At 46.1% G+C, this 17,316-nt stretch overlaps 3 protein-coding genes across 4 annotated transcripts; all 3 read right to left on the bottom strand.

Annotated features, from left to right (window-relative positions):
• Positions 1–798: 798 nt before the first annotated feature.
• Positions 799–9,295, bottom strand: LOC144085315 (RNA-binding protein MEX3B). 2 transcript variants are annotated; one of them, XM_077614434.1, is made up of 4 exons: positions 8,691–9,295; positions 7,657–8,167; positions 4,660–4,928; positions 799–4,207 (listed from the first exon to the last, which is right to left on the bottom strand). In XM_077614434.1, the coding sequence occupies exons 2-4, from the start codon at positions 8,102–8,104 to the stop codon at positions 3,050–3,052; spliced, it is 1,875 nt and encodes a 624-aa protein (XP_077470560.1). In that variant the 5' UTR covers positions 8,105–8,167; positions 8,691–9,295; the 3' UTR covers positions 799–3,049. The 2 variants fall into 2 exon arrangements, with proteins under 2 accessions (XP_077470560.1, XP_077470559.1); XM_077614433.1 differs by having other exon boundaries at positions 7,657–8,170; positions 8,691–9,293.
• An 815-nt stretch (positions 9,296–10,110) lies between these two features.
• On the bottom strand, positions 10,111–15,491 carry LOC144086282 (methyl-CpG-binding domain protein 3-like). The gene is made up of 6 exons (XM_077616177.1): positions 15,248–15,491; positions 14,004–14,163; positions 12,898–13,035; positions 12,113–12,203; positions 11,834–12,011; positions 10,111–10,959 (listed from the first exon to the last, which is right to left on the bottom strand). The coding sequence occupies exons 1-6, from the start codon at positions 15,259–15,261 to the stop codon at positions 10,716–10,718; spliced, it is 825 nt and encodes a 274-aa protein (XP_077472303.1). The 5' UTR covers positions 15,262–15,491; the 3' UTR covers positions 10,111–10,715.
• Positions 15,492–15,852: 361 nt separating this feature from the next.
• On the bottom strand, positions 15,853–17,235 carry uqcr11 (ubiquinol-cytochrome c reductase, complex III subunit XI). Its single transcript, XM_077615729.1, has 3 exons — positions 17,068–17,235; positions 16,370–16,500; positions 15,853–16,269 (listed from the first exon to the last, which is right to left on the bottom strand). Exons 1-2 carry the CDS (start codon positions 17,115–17,117, stop codon positions 16,380–16,382), a joined length of 171 nt encoding a protein of 56 aa, XP_077471855.1. The 5' UTR covers positions 17,118–17,235; the 3' UTR covers positions 15,853–16,269; positions 16,370–16,379.
• Between the last annotated feature and the right edge of the window lie 81 nt (positions 17,236–17,316).

Raw genomic sequence — 17,316 nt, 5'->3', positions numbered from 1 at the left:
CCACTGTCCAATTTGTAAGGAGCACACAAACACACACAGTTGCCATTTGTACATTCAGATCCAAATGAAAACGTTATCACCTGCAAAGCAGCCCGCATCCAATGCGATCTCTGCCGAAGCACAAAGGGCCACGTTGAATGACTCACACATGCATGCGTGCACGTAGACGTGACCGCCTCCTTCCCCTGTGAATAAAAAACAAAAAAAACAAATGCATGATTGGAGTTTGTCTAGTGTGCCAGCACGTGTCTCGTCTTTGGACATTTCCCCCTTCTCCATCCGTCTGTAATTTCTAGGGGAACAACAACAACAAAAAACACAAAAGAAAACATTTGCAGCATCGCAACAATACAACCATGTGTTTCTTCTCCAACAGGCTTGTGAATATGTCATCTGTAACCAATAGGAATGTAGTGTGAACACACAATTCGCATGATAGGATTATTTTCTACTGAGGATGTTTCTAATTGCTTTCCTATCATAATCAATTGTTCCGGTAATGGAATGCGGCCCGACTGATCTGCTTCCTAATAAAAGGACATTTATGTCACGACCGCACTCCTGTGTGCGGGGGTCCGTGTTTTTCCCTCGTGCCCGGCGACCCAGGGAGACCTGCAAATAAATGAGGAAACGAGCTAGAGAAGGAAATTGGTTAGAACACAAGGAAACATGGAGGCTAACTAGGAAACAAACAGGGAAGTGAGCTGGAACGTGCACTAAGCTACCAAACGAGGTACAAAGCAAGTAAACAAACTATGACATTGTCAAAGTCAGCTAAAAAAAAAGACAAGAAACATGTTGTCATTTTTACAGTAAAAAAATGAAACCAAAAACCAAAGACTTTATTTAAGAAGCATAAAAAATAAAACTCTTGATACATTTCTCATAACTTTCAAACCAGCTCAAATCATACCGTGATACAATTTGTCCCAGCTCTCGGTTAAAAGGTCCATAAACTTTCAAATAAAATATATTTCAATTTTAAAAATTTCTTCAATAATTTTCTCATTTTGTTATAAATTGCCTATATGTAGTACACAGAAAATAAGGATTTTTTTCTTTTTTTCTTTTTTAAATGAAAAAGGAAAAATAAAAATAAATCTCAATAAACAGTCACATTATTGTCTGGGATATTTAAGTAAGCAAATCAATTGTAAAAATAAAATGTGTAAAAATGTCTTTTTTTTTGTTGTAAATCTTAAAAATGAGCTAATGACATGCAGATGGTTAACTTACAAATGATGATACGAGTTTTCAAAAGACGTCCGTGATTGTTCCGATATTTACACTCGCGAGTTCTTCTGCTGACAGTTTGGACATTTTGGTTCAGCGTACAAAAGAGAATTAAAGCCCAAAATGAAATAAAATAAAATAAAAATAAAAAAATAATAGGTGGCAGGGGCAGGCAGAGTGGCGGGCGCCCTGCCCCCCTTTTGCTGGCCAGGCTCCTCTTTGCATCCCCCCTTTTAATTGGAAAAAAGAAAGGTCAGAGGTCAGGCTAGCACGCCTCACCAAACCCTGTTTTTAAACCTTTAAGCGAGAAAATGGGGGAGGGGTACACGTCGGGGGCTAAAAAAATAAAAATCAGCAGTCGATCTGAAAAAAGTTGTACCTTGTTTTGTTTGTCTGTGTGTCTTTTTTTTTTTAAAACGAAAGTACTGTACATTGCGCCTAACATTCTCATCGGCCCACCGGAAGTTTAAATAAACCGTTTTCGAGGGGAACGCGCTTCCGGTTAAGAGGTGAAGCCAAACATTCTGCAGTATGCTGGGATTGGAACACGACGCGTTTGTTGTGTGCGTTTGTGAGTGTGTGTGTGTGTGCGCGTGTGTGTGTGTGGAAGCCCTGGATGATCGCCAATAGCTGCCGTAAAGGTTAGGCTCCACACTTTCCTTATGCGAGCCTGACAAAAAAAACAAAACAACAACAACAAAAAAGACATCAGAGGAAGCCCTTGGAGAACCGACTTTGTCATGGCTTCTTCGCGTCTGGAGCACATTCGGCGTACAAACCGACGCTAGAAAAACGGAGGCAGTTACTGCAAACAAATAAAATATATCTAAATAATTGGCGGGAAGACTTGAATGAAAATGTTAAGATTGTGTTTTGTTTGGACAGCAGGCAAGAAAATACTTGGATTTTTTCTTTGTGTGGCAGGAACTCTGCTTAAAACACATTCAGGGGCGACGTTAAAAGCCGCTAAAAAAAACCACTAAGGGAGCCGATGGAAATGTAACAGACAGGATGTGGGCGGATTGGGAGGGCGCACGTGTGGGGGAGGGTGCGCGTTCATCGGAGCCCGCCGTGGGGGAGGTGAGTGAGCCGGCGCACAAAGACGCGAGCATCTTCACCGGCGAGAAAGCCACACAATGAAGGGGCGCGACGTTGGGGCTGGGGCGCTCTCGCCCGGAAACACTGAGCCCGGGGGATTGTCGGTAGGCGTAAGAGGGGCGACGCAACGGCGGGCGGGGCTGCCGTCGTCGAAGAATCGTGGGAATTGACTATGGAGTAGAAAAGTGCGGGCCTCGCCCGCCCTGGAAAAATATCTGGCAGTTTAGAAAAGGAACGCGTGAGGGAAGCCAGGGATGCAAAATCAAGGCCTGAAGAGAGTTAAGACACTAGTTTGCCCAGCAAATAATTCTATAGCCTTATTCTTACTGTTGTTGTTGTTGTTGTTATTATTATTATTATTTGGGACTCGGCATCCGTGCTTAGAAATGCTGCGTTGTTATTATTATTTTTGTGGTCCACGGTGTGTTCGGGGGTGCCTCGGTAAGTTGCCATCCACGGCGACAGAATGGGGCCGTGCCGTTTCGACGTTGGTCAAATGAGCACTGAAGGATCATTTTCGAGATATTGCTATTGTTCTAACAGCGTCGTCCTTTGTCCTGAAATTAACTTAGCGGCTACCGTCGCCGGCCGCCATCGCCGCCCGCAAACGGATCGATCACGTACCTGGCTGACGTGTACCGTACGGTGGCAGGAGCGCTCAAGTCTGTCCCTCCCGGTCAACAACGGACACGGGCACATCTGTCGCCGTCGATGGCAGTTAAGAGAAGATGCGTATGCACTGCGTGGCGGGCGTGTGGCACACGGGGCAGTCGGGCTCGGCCGACTGGCAGATCTGCCCGGCGCAATCCATGCAGAAGAGGTTGTGGCCGCAGGGCACCAGGGCGGCGGTCACTTCGCTCTCGAAGCACACGAAGCAGTCCCTGTTGACGGCGGCGCCCGGCGGGAGGCCGCCCGCCGCGATCTTCAGCCGGCCCAGCATCCCCGAGCCCAGGCCCGCGCCCCCCTCCGAGTCGGTGGGCGAGCCGCCGGGCAGCGAGGACGCCGAACTGGAGGAGTAGCCGGTGGAGGAGCCCCCCGAGCTGGAGCTGGAGCCCCCGGAGAAGGAAGAGGAGCCGCCGCCGCCACCGCTCCCCCCGCCGCCCGACTGCAGCCAGGAGAGTGCGCTCAGGGGGTCGCTCTGAGCGCGGCGGGCCAGCGGGTGCTCCAGGGGGCCGGCGTCCTGCGCCAGCGTGGGGGACAGGCGCGGCGTCACGGCGCCGCCGCTCAGGCCGCTGCTGTTGCGCCGCAGCGGCGGCTGAGGCGGACCGCCCGTCTTGTTCCCGAAAGGGGCCCAGATGTTTGGGGCGCTGAATTCGTAGGCCAGTTCGTCCGAGGACGCCAGGGGGGCCGAGTCGCCCCCGAAGGTGAAGCCGGCGCCGCCCGAACCCGTGCTGAAGGGGCTGGTGGGGCTCGCCCCCTCGTTCCCCCCTTTGCGGCCGTAGCCGTCGTTGCCGGTGTTGCCGTTGTGCGAGTGGTAGGAGGACATCTTGCGGTGGACCGACACGGGGATGGTGGTGGGCGGCGGCGACGGCGGCGGGGGCGGAGGCGCCGGATGGTGGTGGGTGGCCCTGGACCACAGGGACGCACCCAGGCCGGCCCCCAGGGCGCCCAGGCCCTCCAGGCTGACGTCGGTACCGTTGGTGTGGAAGTCGTTGTCCCCCTGGAGGTCCACGAAGGTCCCCGTCCTCAGGGTGATGTGGGTCTCGATCTCCTCCCTGGCGCGGTCCACGTTTTCGGGCATGCCCGTCACCTCGAACACGGGGTCCTTCTCCCGACTGGGGGTCACGATGTAAGTGTGGGTCTGTTGCTGGATGCGCTTGATGGTGGCTCCTTTGGGACCCACCACCAGTCCCACCACTCTGTAGGGCACCCGCACCTGCGACACAAAAGACCCCGTGTCATTTGGCTGCCGTTGACCGCGATGGACGACCAATCCAAGAGGCCACGCCCATTCCAAATTTTTAAAGCTGGTCGCATGTTAGCAACGGGCACACAACCACTTAACACAGGGCATACAGAAAATAGTACGCTATTGAAATTTAGCAGTCTGTTGGAATTTAAAAGACGGTCAAAATAAGTTGGCCTGGTGAAGGTCATACTCAATTTTAGGCTGAAGCTAAAAATCTATCACTTTTGTCAGTAGTTTAAGTCAAGACTCAATTTTATAGAGAAAAGAGCTGAAATTAAAATGCAATTAAACAATCTCATCTTACTGTATTAGCAGCCCACTAAAATGAATTCAAAAGGCAGCGCAAAAACGCAAACAACTTACTAAATAACATTCCACTTTTGCGCAAAGGAAATAAAGTAAGGGCAGTGGAGCACTACCTGAATGGTCGTTTGTCCAGGGAGGTGCGGCGGTCCAGGAAGTGAGCCCCCTCCTCCCCCACCGCCGCCGCCTCCTGCTCCCCCGGAGCCCCCCGCTTTGCAACGGGACGCCCGGATCATGGAGAAATGCTCGGCGGCGGAGACGATCTCCCGTTTGGCCATTTCTACGTCCTCCCTGCGTCCCGTCACGATGAACACGGGCTCCTCGCCGCGGACGGGGGTCTTGATGTAAGTGTTGGTCTTGGCGCGCAACGCTTTGATTTTACAACCTGAAAAATAATGAGAGCGGGAGAAAGAGGGATTATTAGATCAGTACAACTATTTTAAAAAACACAAAACAGAGTAAATGCATCCCTGCAGACGGAGAAATGGCCACGAGGGGGCGTCCAAAGGGGGGAGAAAAAAAATGAACAGTGGCGACTTTCCTAGAATACAATTAATTGGCTCCTTTTCAGGGAGTAGAAGAGCCATTTATTCATTCCAGCCACGCAAAACCACCATAATTTTCAAAAGATAGCTATCTGTGTCCTTATAAAGAGGAATTGTACTACATAGCAAAACACTGTTAAACGATACAAAGAGATAAATGCTTTGATGTCTCTCTAAATTCTAGTATTTGTGTTGAAAGTGTGGCTCTATGGACATGGCCTAGAGAGCTTGAATCTTTGAGAATTGTGGAAAAATAGGTCAAGTTAAAGGCTGACAACGTTTTGGCCAGTAGCAACAAAAAAAAAGGATTTTGTAAAATGTCATTAGGTTACTCGTAGGTCAAGGCGCTGTTGTAACACATACTGCACTAATATCATATTAGCCACACAAGTACAGACCTCAGCACCATTTTCATTTTCTGGATTGCTATGGCCAATGTGGGTCATGGAGCATGAGACTATTAAAAGAAAACTGTCCTAACTGTGTGAAGCATTGAAATAATGGCAAAGCCACTCAACTAGGCCCTAGAGAACCAATTTATGAGCAGCAGAAAAAAAAAGGTAGAGGCACATTTATTTTACACTACTTAAATGATGGTGGTTTAAGTGGGGGGAAGAAAATGGCTTCTTTTTAAGACAGATCAAGGTCACGTCATCTGGGGAAGATGTAAATTTGAATTAAAGTCTGTACATAAAATGTTTGAACTCATTGGATTCCTTCGAATAAAGCAATGTTCATTTGCTGCCAGGCTCCCAATTGTCCAATCATGTGGTTTTTATCCCATCCATCACCCTCAGCAGGAGGGAAAAAGTAACAAATCATTATGTTTCATTTGTGCAGCCCTTTGATAATTAATTCATTTATCAGAGCACATAAACCAATGCAGTTACATACATATACAGTTTTAAAAACACTGTTAGTAATGCTTGATCAATTTACTAGGGAACTGAATTGTCTTACTGTTGAGAAAAATGGAAGTAGTTTAAATTAGGATGTCATGACATTTGTTCATTCGCCTCTCCCATCAAAATGGATTGCACTTCCTCTAGCTCCGTCAATGCCACTCAAAGATGAGCATCCACAGCCAGCTTAAGTGAAATGGACGTCTAGCATTGTCAATAGCAGGCAAGGAGTTCATTTTGCATCACCTCTTATTTTATTTCCATTTTAGGGTACTTAAGGTTGACTTCTGATAAATTTTGGATCATTTCTCGTTGATCTTGAGGGACTTTCCGGGATGCTTCTTGTTTTTTTTGTCGGTTCCTGGTGATTTTTTTTCGAGCATTTCCAGATGACTTCCTGTTGGGTTGGGGGTATTTTAAGGTCCCTTATTAACCCATTGGGTGCCATCGAAGGCACTGTTTTGACGGCAAGGGGCAAATGAACAAATGTGATTGCGGATTGGAAACAGATGAAAGTGCAATATTGAACGCACTTGAAAGCATTTAACTTGGTACCTACAGTATGAATAAGCTACAAAATGCCAGGGCCAGACCTGAGCCACTAGTGGACCACTTCCACCCCGGGGACCACACATTTGACACACCTGGTTAAAAGCTTGTTATTGAAGATACTGCATGCATACTTTTATGTATACACACAATGTTATTCGACGGGGTACTTCATCAACACATTTGAGCATGATATAACAAGATATGTTTAGTTTTAATTTAAAAAAAAAACAGTGGTTGTGTAAGTAAAGCAGCGCAACAAGGAGGGCGTCACTGTAGCTAATGTAAAGGAAGCATCGCTCATTGTGCCCGTATTGGTGCACTGTGCCTTTAAACGATGACGCGTCCTGCGGACGACCAATAGGAGGAGCGAACTGTGATGTCATTGTGGGAAGCTGAAAGCATGGCTTTTTCAAACAAAGAGAACAATGCTGGAAACGCTGCCGCGGCCGCGACATGCTAGGCGGCGGCGGAAAATAAGCGCCAGCCGTTACGGAGGCGGCGGGACAGGGACAAAGACGCGGCGAAATAACGACACAAATGCGGGGCTAGCGCGACGAGACGAGGCGTCGGCGCACGGACGGAGGCAGCCGCAAGCAGCCTTTTGGGTGCAGGGCGTAACACCGCCCAGTCCCGTGTTTGCGACTGTCTGCTCCGCTTCGGCACCCCAAAAAAGCTCGCATTGACGTAATAACACGCGCCTTTACGCACACGTCCGTGTAAACGCCGACTTGGGCTTTACATGCGAGCCGCCTTTCTCGGTTTGTGATGCGTTCAAAGGGCGTTTAGCGCCATTTCCTTTGTTTGGCGCAGGCAGGCTGCAAGCAATACATGTCCAGCCAGACGGCTTTGTCTGACCTCGTCGCACCCCTCCCCCGCCTCCTTCAGCCGCGCTACCTGTCAAACTATTGTGCGAAAACAAGGGCAAAAAGGCCACCCTCACACGAGCAAACGTGACAATCGAACACCGACTACCGCCGCGTCGTGGCGTGTTTACAATCGGAACCGAAGCCAGCCAAAGTTATCCGCAAGCGAGCACCCAAACAAAGAAGCGCAGACCCCCGCCCCCAAGCCCCGAGCCCTCCCTTCGACAAAACATGCCCCCCGGACGGCTTACCTTGTCTCCCCACGATCTCCGCCACATGCTCGGAGCTCGGCACCGGCACGCACTCGGTCATGTTGACGCTTCTCTTTCGGTTGCAGAGGACGGAGGAGCTTTGTTCCCCGTGGAGCATGGGGTGCGAGCCACCCGCCATGTGGTAGCCGCCCGAGCCGTAGTACTCCGGGGACGGTGAGCAGGACGTCGGCGAGTCCCGGGACATCTGGAGGTCCGCGTAGCCCTCCGAGGCGGGGGCCTGAGTCCCGTCCAGGGTGTCGGCTCCGCCACAGTCCACCTTTTCCAGCGCCATGAGTGACAGCTGGTCCAGGGCGAAGCGGAGCACCTCCTGGTGGTCCTCGTCCCGGGACTCCTGCTCCGTTTCTCGGGCCAGACCGACCCCGTTGTGCTGGCTGCTGATCACCACGTCGTGGTCCATTATGTCCGGGTGGAATAAAGGGCTAGGCATAGTCTCTCCGTGGATCTCACATCAGATGACGGATGCGTGCTTTTCGGGAGTGAGCTTGCCCCACTTCTGGGAAAAAAAGAAAGAAAAAAAAGAGTCGAAAAACAAAATCTATCGAGAATGAATAAATAATAATAGAGAGGGGAGATGAGACGTTTCGGGGTGTGCGGGTGTCAGCTTTTGGGGAGCCTCGCTTTGTCTTGATGTGACTGACACCTCCGAGCATCCAGCTTTGAAGGGATAAAAGAAAAGAGTGCTCCCTTGAAACCACACGGAAAAAAACGTTTTCTCCCTCCCACTCACCCACGCGTGTACAACAACGCGATACGTGTCGCGAATTGCTTCAACAGCCAAACCAAAAAACAAACAAACAAACAAACAAAAAGGCGACGAAAAGTGCCACTAGTGCTGTTGTTAGCTCCCGGCTAGCATGTTAGCATGCTAGCTCGTCCACACTCAGTCACGTTGCCGACCCCTTTGTTTGGGAGCTAGGCTAGCTCCACTGTGGAACTCCTTGCAAAAACACACACACGGAGACAAACATAGTTACAGAAAGATTGTCCAATGTCCCCAAAGCGTCCCAACTTACTTTATCCTCACTTTGTCGACTCGCTGTCCCCCGCTTGGCCGCCGCCTTGTTCCTTCAGGAACAGATGAGAAAGTAAGCCGGGAAGAAGAAGAAGAGGAGGAAGAAGGAGGGAGGAGGAGCAGCCTTCTTCTTTAGAGCTAACACGTTAGCCGCCTAGCACGCTAAAACTAGGGTGGGGGGCGTTAAAAGACACTTATACAAAAGAAAACACGTTAAAAGGACGCCGATTGCCGTCTCTGCGTGAGAGTCTCTTCATGGTCGGGGAAAAAAAACGCCAAGCCACGCTATTGTTTGGTCGGTGGTCCCAAGAAAAGAAAAAAATAAACAAAGTGAGCTGGATTCGGGAGCTCCGTGACCCCGTTCGCTCTCTCCGGCGCAGCCCGCTCTAGTGGCTCCTCGCCGCCGCCTTTGTCTCGCCAAGCGTACGCCGCTCGCTCGCTTACTCGCTCGCTCGCTCCGACGGCACTGACGTCAGCCGCGACACAACAATGGGTTCAAAGGCCACATGCGGCGATGGGGAGCAGAGCATCCACCAAAGCCACGGTCGCTGTCATTGCCATTGTCTCCAGATCACGCACTCACACGGTGCGCTTCGCCTCCCCTATTTTCTTCGTTTTCAACACGCAAGCGTTATTGTTATATCGTTCAAAGGCAGGCGTTGGAATATTAGGAGCGCCTCACGGAAAAGCCCACTGGAACAGAAACTCAATATTAAATGATCACCGCAAGGTCCTTGCTCGAGTGAGCTCTTTGTCTCTACTAATAGTATCACAATTCAGAGCACTAATAGAACTGTCTGCATTAAAAATAAAAGCTCCACTGTTAGGTCCACTTTGAATGAGGATACTTCAAGGGCCAGAGGAAAGGTGATGATAGAATCATCTGCATCCCACCCAAAAATGTCATCTGACATGCAACATTTAACAAAGTGGAACAGAGAACACAACATTCTGAGGTACTTATTTTGTTCATGATAACAGCAACAATATCGTCAAATTCAGAACTGCGTTCAATTGAATTCAAATCAAATTGTCATTAAATGATTGATGAAATAAGACATCCATTGCTGCCACCCCTTCAAATGGATTGAACTTCTACAGCGGATAAACTCATTTAAATGTACGGCGGGATTGGACACCACACGTTTGGATGTCTAGCATGATCAATGGTACTGAAAAAGTTAACTTCCAAAGTAAAAAAAAAACACATGCAGCTTTGGAGCCAAAGGTTGGGAACCCCTACAATAACTTTGACATATTAACGCTTAGAAAGCTAAAAATTAACCATTTCTTGCAAGAGTTATGATTGAATTCCTCTCCTATAAAACAGATACTTTCTGCATGCCGTGCTTCTTTAGAACTGGATACGACCCAAGAAAAGAAAAACGGAGATCCCAACCATCAAGGAAAATTCTACAACATCCAAAAGATGCATTTATTTACCAATATTGACTCGTGTACAGTAGTTAAAGTATCAGTGTTCCTAACATCGTGACTTGGCGTTAAAAAACATGACCTAAAGGTATCGTAAACAAAAGACATTTGAAAACCATCAAACTACAGAGTCCCCCTTAAAATAATGTAAAACCGAGAGGAAGACATAGAAAACAGCATGCGGGAATTGCGCAATCTAATCTTTGCTCTTTAGCATAAATATCAGGGTAACAGTGAGGATAAAACAAAGAATGAAGTGTTCTTCACGCAGGTGCAAACCCATTTACAAAGATCATCCATCGCTTGTTGAGTAGCCGCAACAAAGACGAACGACGCTGACAATCGTCCGACGCATCCGGCGCGTTTGCTGAAAACAAGTGGCTGAAACTAAGAGCACCTTTTGAGTTGTTGACTGGCAAACAAACAACTAAATCCAACCTGACCATTTTTGTTTGACAACCGAGCACTTGAAAGTTTTGAATTCAAAGTAACGACAATACGGAAAATCCCCAGGATACTTGACGAGGGGAACGAGAAAAATCAGTCAGCGATGCTGGATTCATCACAGCCATTTTGTGTATGTATACCTTGGCTATAACTCCTCCTTTTCCACACTCTCATCCCCCTTCTTCTCCTCCTCTTCCTCCTCCTTCTTCTTCTCCTCCTCCTGCTCCTCCTCCTCCTCCCCCTCCTCTTTCCCTTTCCCTTTCTTCTCCTCTTCTCCTACCGTGCTGGGCGCCGGATCCACAGCGGCGTCCTCGACGTGAGCCAACATATCCGCCATGAGGGCTTCCTCCAGCCGTCTCCTCACACTCTGCACGAGGTCCTCCTGCTTCCTGTAGGACACAGACCACGGGGGAATTCAATTAGGTTTCCAAATAGGATTGACACTTTAAATGAGGGCTCCTTGCAAATGAAGAACACATTCTCAATTATTGTTTGTCTACGTCCCATTGGATTAGTTGGCGACGGTTCCAGGACCCGTTCCACTCTGATCCCAACTTGAGGAAATGAAATGGATGGATGTTATAAAAGAAGCTGTATACCAGGAATGTACTGTCCTACATAATCTATCTGCAGGTTTTTGTTAATATTTTCAGCGACAAAGTGGAATTCTCTGTGGGATCGGGACTTTTTTTCCCCCATCTATTTTGTTGTTCTTATCTTGTTAACCTCTTGTAAACGCAAGTGGCTACTGTGGATAATTTAAAAAAAATTGAGATCTGCATTAATTTTCCCTGCCACTTATCTTCACAAGGGTCACAGGGGTGCTGGAGCTAATCCCAGCCAACGACGAGCAGTATAGGGGACACCCTGAATTGGTTGCCAGCCAATGGCAAGGCACAAGGAGAGAAACAGCCATTCACGCACTCAAAACATGAATGAAATGTAAATAAAAACAAGAAAAAAATGACAGTTTAAATATATGAATAGACTGGTTATTGCCCCTCATAACTTTCTGAACTTCGTCTTTTTTGTTTCACACAGTTATAAATTAATAAAAATGTTAACAAAATCCAATAGAAATACACCCTGGGTTTAATAATAACCGGACATAGGCTTTGTCATCATCATTGACTCGACAAAAAGCCTAATTGTCATCATACCCAGAACAGTCTAAAATTCATTTGTTTTTATTTCATCGTTTTTTTTACTCATTGCCTTCTATTGACTGCAATAGGCGTCCAAATCCTGGGATGACGGACTCACCTGATATCGTCGTCAGTCACCACAAAGGCCTTGCAGAGCGGCTGCGTCGTGTTCAGCCACACTCCCGGGTTTTTCTCCACGGCGGCCGTCAGCTGCCCGGTGACGGGCGCGGGGCTCGTGTGCAGGGCGCTGGCGATGGCGGACAGCAGCGTTTTGTCGGAACTCGCCGGACCCACGCCTGAGGAGCGGGCGAAAAGGCGGAAGACGCCGCTAGAAGTTAACGTCTCGCCGAGAAAGAGCAGAATGCTACTACTGTGTTATTTGAACTGCGTCTGTCACCTTGTAGGCCTTTGGGAAGATCCATGGTTTTCACCAGCTCGTCTGCAATGTCAAAGGCACTTAAGCCACTCAGCTTCCGCTCCCAGAACAACTGTGATTGAAATTGCAAATGTGTCACTTCTTGAGAGGGGAAAAAAAACACTCCATTTACAGGTGGCTCTTTTAGTGCGGTGGATACACACGCAGACACGAGTCAAAGACAGAGGGCTCATCTCATTCTTTACATTTTAGTTTTACATCACCAACACAGTTTGACCCTTAATAGGGCTCCCATTGACGTCAGTAGAAGTCCACTCCGTTTTTATTGGGAGAGACTGGCGGCCACCGCGGCACCATCAACGGCACTCAAGAACGAGCATTTACAGCCAGTCCTCCTAATTTAAATGAATCGGATGTCTGCTGTTGTCAAAGGCTGCCAATGAGCTCATTATAAAAATAAACAAAAAAATAAAATCAACATAAGAGTGTCCTTGGAAGCCTGAACCAACGCAAATGATGGCAGCCAGCCCTCCGATTGAAAATGGATTGGAGGACTTAGCATCATCAAAGGCATTAAAGTATGAGCATTTACATTTCAAATCTCTTGCTGAAGATCTGCATTAACCTTTTAGAGGCAAACAGCCAAATTTTGTAAAGCTCCACAGCAACAATGCCATGATCCACATGTTAGAGACAAAGCCATGTGTATACTGCATCAAAAATAGCTCCCAATGGAAATGCTCAGTTAGATAGCATTTTTACCTCAATGATAGTAAAACAAATGACTAAAACAAGTGATGGCTCACCTGTTTTGGTTGGTCCACAGCTCTCTGTGGGTCTGTTTTCACCTTGTTGCTAGGGTGATTTGTTACTTTGGTCACTGGCTGCTTGAAGATAGAGGCCGTCTGTCGGACTGGTAGTGTTGTGTTCAGGTCTGGCTTGCCCTTTTCAAAGAAGACAAAAGCATGGCAGACATTTAAGGATGGCCGATGTGGTGACTGAAAAAAATCAAATCTGCTCGGAGATGAACTGTTTCTGCATTGTTCAGGCTATGAATGGTCATTGACGAATGTTGCTGAAACATTGATGATTTCAACCAGAGGTCAGTTTGCTGTGGAATCTTGACCTTACACTTTAAATGACACAGAAAAATACCACGCTGCTGAAATGACAGAAACATGTAGGATTATTTCGGACCATTGTAACCTCAAATAAGTGGAAACAAAATAATTGTCTGTACCCCATCAAAGAGGTGTGATGAACAGGAACACTATATACTGGTGAGAAATGTCTGTACAGTGTTACCATGGTAATTTATGAGCCAGACCATTTAAAAATGAAAAAAAAAAATCATCCTACCTCTCATAACAGCTACAGCAATTGTGACAACATGAGCCCAGTTGGCTGGCTCAATGTCGAAACAGCCTAATTAAATTCTTCCATGTAGTAAAACAATAACCGCGGTGAATGTAATACATTATGGAGGGCTTTTTATAGCCACGGTACACTTTTTAATGGGAAAAAAAACACTCAGGTTCCTTTTCTAAAACAACTGAGGATCGGTCTGTTGAAATTAAGAAGATACAGTAATGACGCAAGCTGAAAGATAAAATATTTCTTTAAACATTAACAGAAGAACTCATGTCAGAATTGAAATAAGGTGAATATTATGAATATATTTGTTTTAACAGCGTCACTGCACTAATTGTAAGTAACTCAGATTAATTTATTTGCTGCCGATGACTAGGATAGACATGCAATTCATTTCAACTAGTTCAAATCGATTGTAGTCTACTGGTGAAAAAAATAAGTCAATTTGCAGACAATGAATGAAAAAAAGACGTGCTTGGGTGTCCATGTATTCTTCGATGAAGATAGTAAAGTACATCTGGAAGAGTGTGTTTACTCTCACCCTGATTTGATGGTTGACATCAGGATGCCTGTGCCCACTTCGCTGTACTTTAGTGAGAACTAAATGGGCAGAACGAGACTGGCTGGCTTCCTCCGTGTGAAAGTTGTTGGCTGGACCACGCAACGTCTGCGGCTTACCGAGGATACGCCTGACTGGTACACTGGAGAGGAAACACACGTAAAAAGACGATTCCACCAATGAGTGTGACATCATTGTGCTAGATCAGGGGTAGCTGTAGTGAAACCTACAAAAGCCACCAAAGTGTGTTCAAGACAATTCAGGAACGAAAAAAGGGGTTAATATCAAACTTGCAGGATATGTTTATACATTTTGGGGTAATGAGTTCAAATGCCCCAAATGGAATTTCATGACTGATTTCATTGTTTCATTCTCAAATAAGCCGATGCTACAAATTTGTCTGCTTAGGTAGAAGCGTGGTCTTTCTCAGTGTTATTACAGATGTTGTAATGCAGTGCACTTTTATAAAAATGTTACCCAATTTTTACATTTTTATTTTAAATCCGCGCGTCTCGAATAGCAATCATGGTTCACTGAAATGACAAGTGTAGAGAGACGTCAATCAAAACGCGTCCACGCCCACTTAATATTCAAACGTCGCAATGGATGCTGATGTGTGCATCTTGACTCGGGGAAAAACATGTTGCTAGGACAAAAGTATCATGTTACGAATGATTAATACATAACGTCTTTGTCTACATCTATTTACAAAGTTGCTTCAGGCCAGCCCCAACCGGAAGTTATTCATTGTAATTAAAACGCATACTCAATAATGAGACGGTGCAAACCACACGAAGCTAGTCAGTGGCTTCTACGACAGTTATACGCCGAGCTATAATTTCTCTGCATTTTCTCAAGTACAAGTGATTATAAAGACATTCAAATGAAACTTGGCTGGTGTTTTATGCAAGGAATCGACGTCGCGTCAGTCAAGCGTGTGTAAACAATGAAACTTGGCTAGCTAATCAAGCTAGCGGCTATCGTAGACCACCCGGGAGAACTGTACGACAGAAAACAATGAGCCAAGTGACCTTATAATTCGTAGCACAGCAAAAAAACAAATAAACTACCCGACCCAATAAATTTAGTTGCAATCAACACGAGTTGCGAAAACTCATCCATGTGTTAGCTTTGCAAGACGCGTGTGCGTGCACGAGACTTCATTTCCTTTCCAACAAAGTTTCATTGTAAAAAGTCTCCTCGGCGTCAAAACGGCAAACTCTTACCTTTTCCGTTCCATGCTCCCAAGCGTCCCCGTTCGGCGTGGGATCGAAGGCGGCTTTGAAATGGTAGCAATTGTCAACTGGAGCTTAAGATCTCGCTGTCATGAATTTGCACCGTGAGATTTGTTTATCGATCATCATTCCTCGGTCGGGACCTTTACAACAGAAGATCACTCCGCCCCACGCGTCACCTCCCAGCATTGTACTGTAATCCATCCGCGGCATCGCTTGAACTAGTGCGGAGGTGACGATGAGAATCGGGAGGGCAGTGGTTTTCAAACTAGGGCCCAGGCACTACTCGGGGTCCACCAGCAGGCGCTTGGGGTGGTCACATGATAAAATGTCATCTCGTGTATAAAAAAGTGTATTTTGAAGCAAAGTGGGTATTTAACTTTTTTCAAAATTGAAATTTCAACACCTACTTAAATTTAAAATGTATTCCACACAAAGGATGGGGGGAGGGGGGTGAATTTACCTTCAAATGTTTAAAAAGCAAACATTTCTAACTGCTTGGACATTAACATGAAATGCACATAGATTCAAAAAAATAATTAGGTAAATTATTAATTACTTAAAAAGCATGACACAATTACGAGTTAACAAAAATGTAAAGCAGCGAATACATTTAATCAATTATAATAGTAAATCGTGAAAATTGGACTCAAATGCTAGTTAATACAGCAATTTAAAGGTCTGAAATTACGATAGACATCTGGCATATATTTATTTTTTATCTCTTGTCAAACAGTTTGGCTTGAAGCGCAGCATAAAATGTGTGCGCACTGATGATTAAAATAAACAGCTGTACTCAAAAGTACACGAGTAAAGGGGGGGAAAAGATTGTCCTCCATCATCTCATCTTCTAAGTTGAGGTGGAGCTGATGAGCTCCATGTGCATTACAGCAAATGGTGGTGGTTGTGGATACTTTTTGGCGCAGCACCATGAACAGTACTGGCTGTGATACTGCCTTGCAAATAAGTGGTTGCAGCAGTCCTGGTTCAAAATGTGTCTAGAAGCCATTAAACTGCCAAAGACAAAGAAAATCGATCATGGAATTACAAGCTCTTGTGCATATCACAATATCAGAAATAAAATTAGCAGGAGTCGAGCATTTCAGTGCTCACCTGACTGCTCCTAGTTATCCTTTTTGAACTTGCCATTGATGTAAGGAACGTAGTCCAAAAAGACTCGCCAGTCTGTGAAATGGACCACAGCTACACCACCTACTGTACCCCATACAGCCAGCGTTGGGATCCTGGAAAGGTTAACAATGTACACAAATGTGTTAAACTCGCAACACTATAACTAAAAAACAAAATAATAAAATGGAATAGGGAATAAATTAGGGGGAAGAACAGGTCTCAAATGTAAATATTGTGTCTATATGACTCATATCTTATAGAAATCCCATTAAACCAGATCCAAAAAGTTGGCAGCGTTAGTAAGCGACGGCCATTTTTAAGCAGTGAACTTTTCTGACGGGCTCTACCGCAATGAATAAGGTGGAGACATGCTTTAACATTTAAAAAACCTCTAACATAAATTAAAAGTAAATCCGTTTAAAAATTTGTTGAAAGTGAGTCACATACATTCCAATGATTATAACGTTAAATGAGCGTCACTGACACAAGATGACAGGCAACCAATCGCCGCTTCGCCCAACGCGCACGATGTGCATCTCGCTTTTGATAAAATCTATCTATGCGTAACCTCACCAAGGCTTTAGCTAGCCACTCGCTGCCCTTTTCCGCCCGTAAAACGCTAACCTTACACACAGCTATGCTATTCAAACAAAGTCAAATTTACATAAACAGAGTCTTACCATGACTTAGCCATCGAAACATATTTTTGTCCAACCACTTTACTCAACATTTTCGGGGTACTTGTCGTGTCCTCTTCATAGACAACGAAAAGCTTGCAGGGAGGAACTTCCGGTATGGTTTTACTTTGCGCTTCAGTGACGATTTGAAAGTCAATGCTGCCGTCTAGCGGACACATGGCGTTATTACGGGCCGTTTCGTCAAAGCGCAATAGAAGTATCACTAAATATTTCCTAACAAAACAATAAAGG

This window comes from Stigmatopora argus, chromosome 12, assembly GCF_051989625.1.
Source record: "Stigmatopora argus isolate UIUO_Sarg chromosome 12, RoL_Sarg_1.0, whole genome shotgun sequence".
NCBI classification, from domain to species: domain Eukaryota; kingdom Metazoa; phylum Chordata; class Actinopteri; order Syngnathiformes; family Syngnathidae; genus Stigmatopora; species Stigmatopora argus.
Note: the sequence above shows the minus strand (reverse complement) of the source record. Positions and strands in the feature narration are given on the sequence as shown.

Excerpts from the sequence above, each read along its gene's own strand:
- LOC144085315 (XM_077614434.1), bottom strand. The coding sequence starts at position 8,104 with ATGCCTAGCCCTTTATTCCACCCGGACATAATGGACCACGACGTGGTG. Across the intron at positions 4,929-7,656 it reads GGAGATCGTGGGGAGACAAG|GTTGTAAAATCAAAGCGTTG; the intron begins GTAAGCCGTCCG and ends ATTATTTTTCAG. Across the intron at positions 4,208-4,659 it reads CTGGACAAACGACCATTCAG|GTGCGGGTGCCCTACAGAGT; the intron begins GTAGTGCTCCAC and ends TTTGTGTCGCAG.
- LOC144086282 (XM_077616177.1), bottom strand. Across the intron at positions 12,204-12,897 it reads CTGTGGACCAACCAAAACAG|TTGTTCTGGGAGCGGAAGCT; the intron begins GTGAGCCATCAC and ends TTTCAATCACAG. Across the intron at positions 12,012-12,112 it reads TCTTCCCAAAGGCCTACAAG|GCGTGGGTCCGGCGAGTTCC; the intron begins GTGACAGACGCA and ends CCCGCTCCTCAG.
- uqcr11 (XM_077615729.1), bottom strand. The coding sequence starts at position 17,117 with ATGTTGAGTAAAGTGGTTGGACAAAAATATGTTTCGATGGCTAAGTCA. Across the intron at positions 16,501-17,067 it reads GTTTCGATGGCTAAGTCATG|GATCCCAACGCTGGCTGTAT; the intron begins GTAAGACTCTGT and ends TAACCTTTCCAG.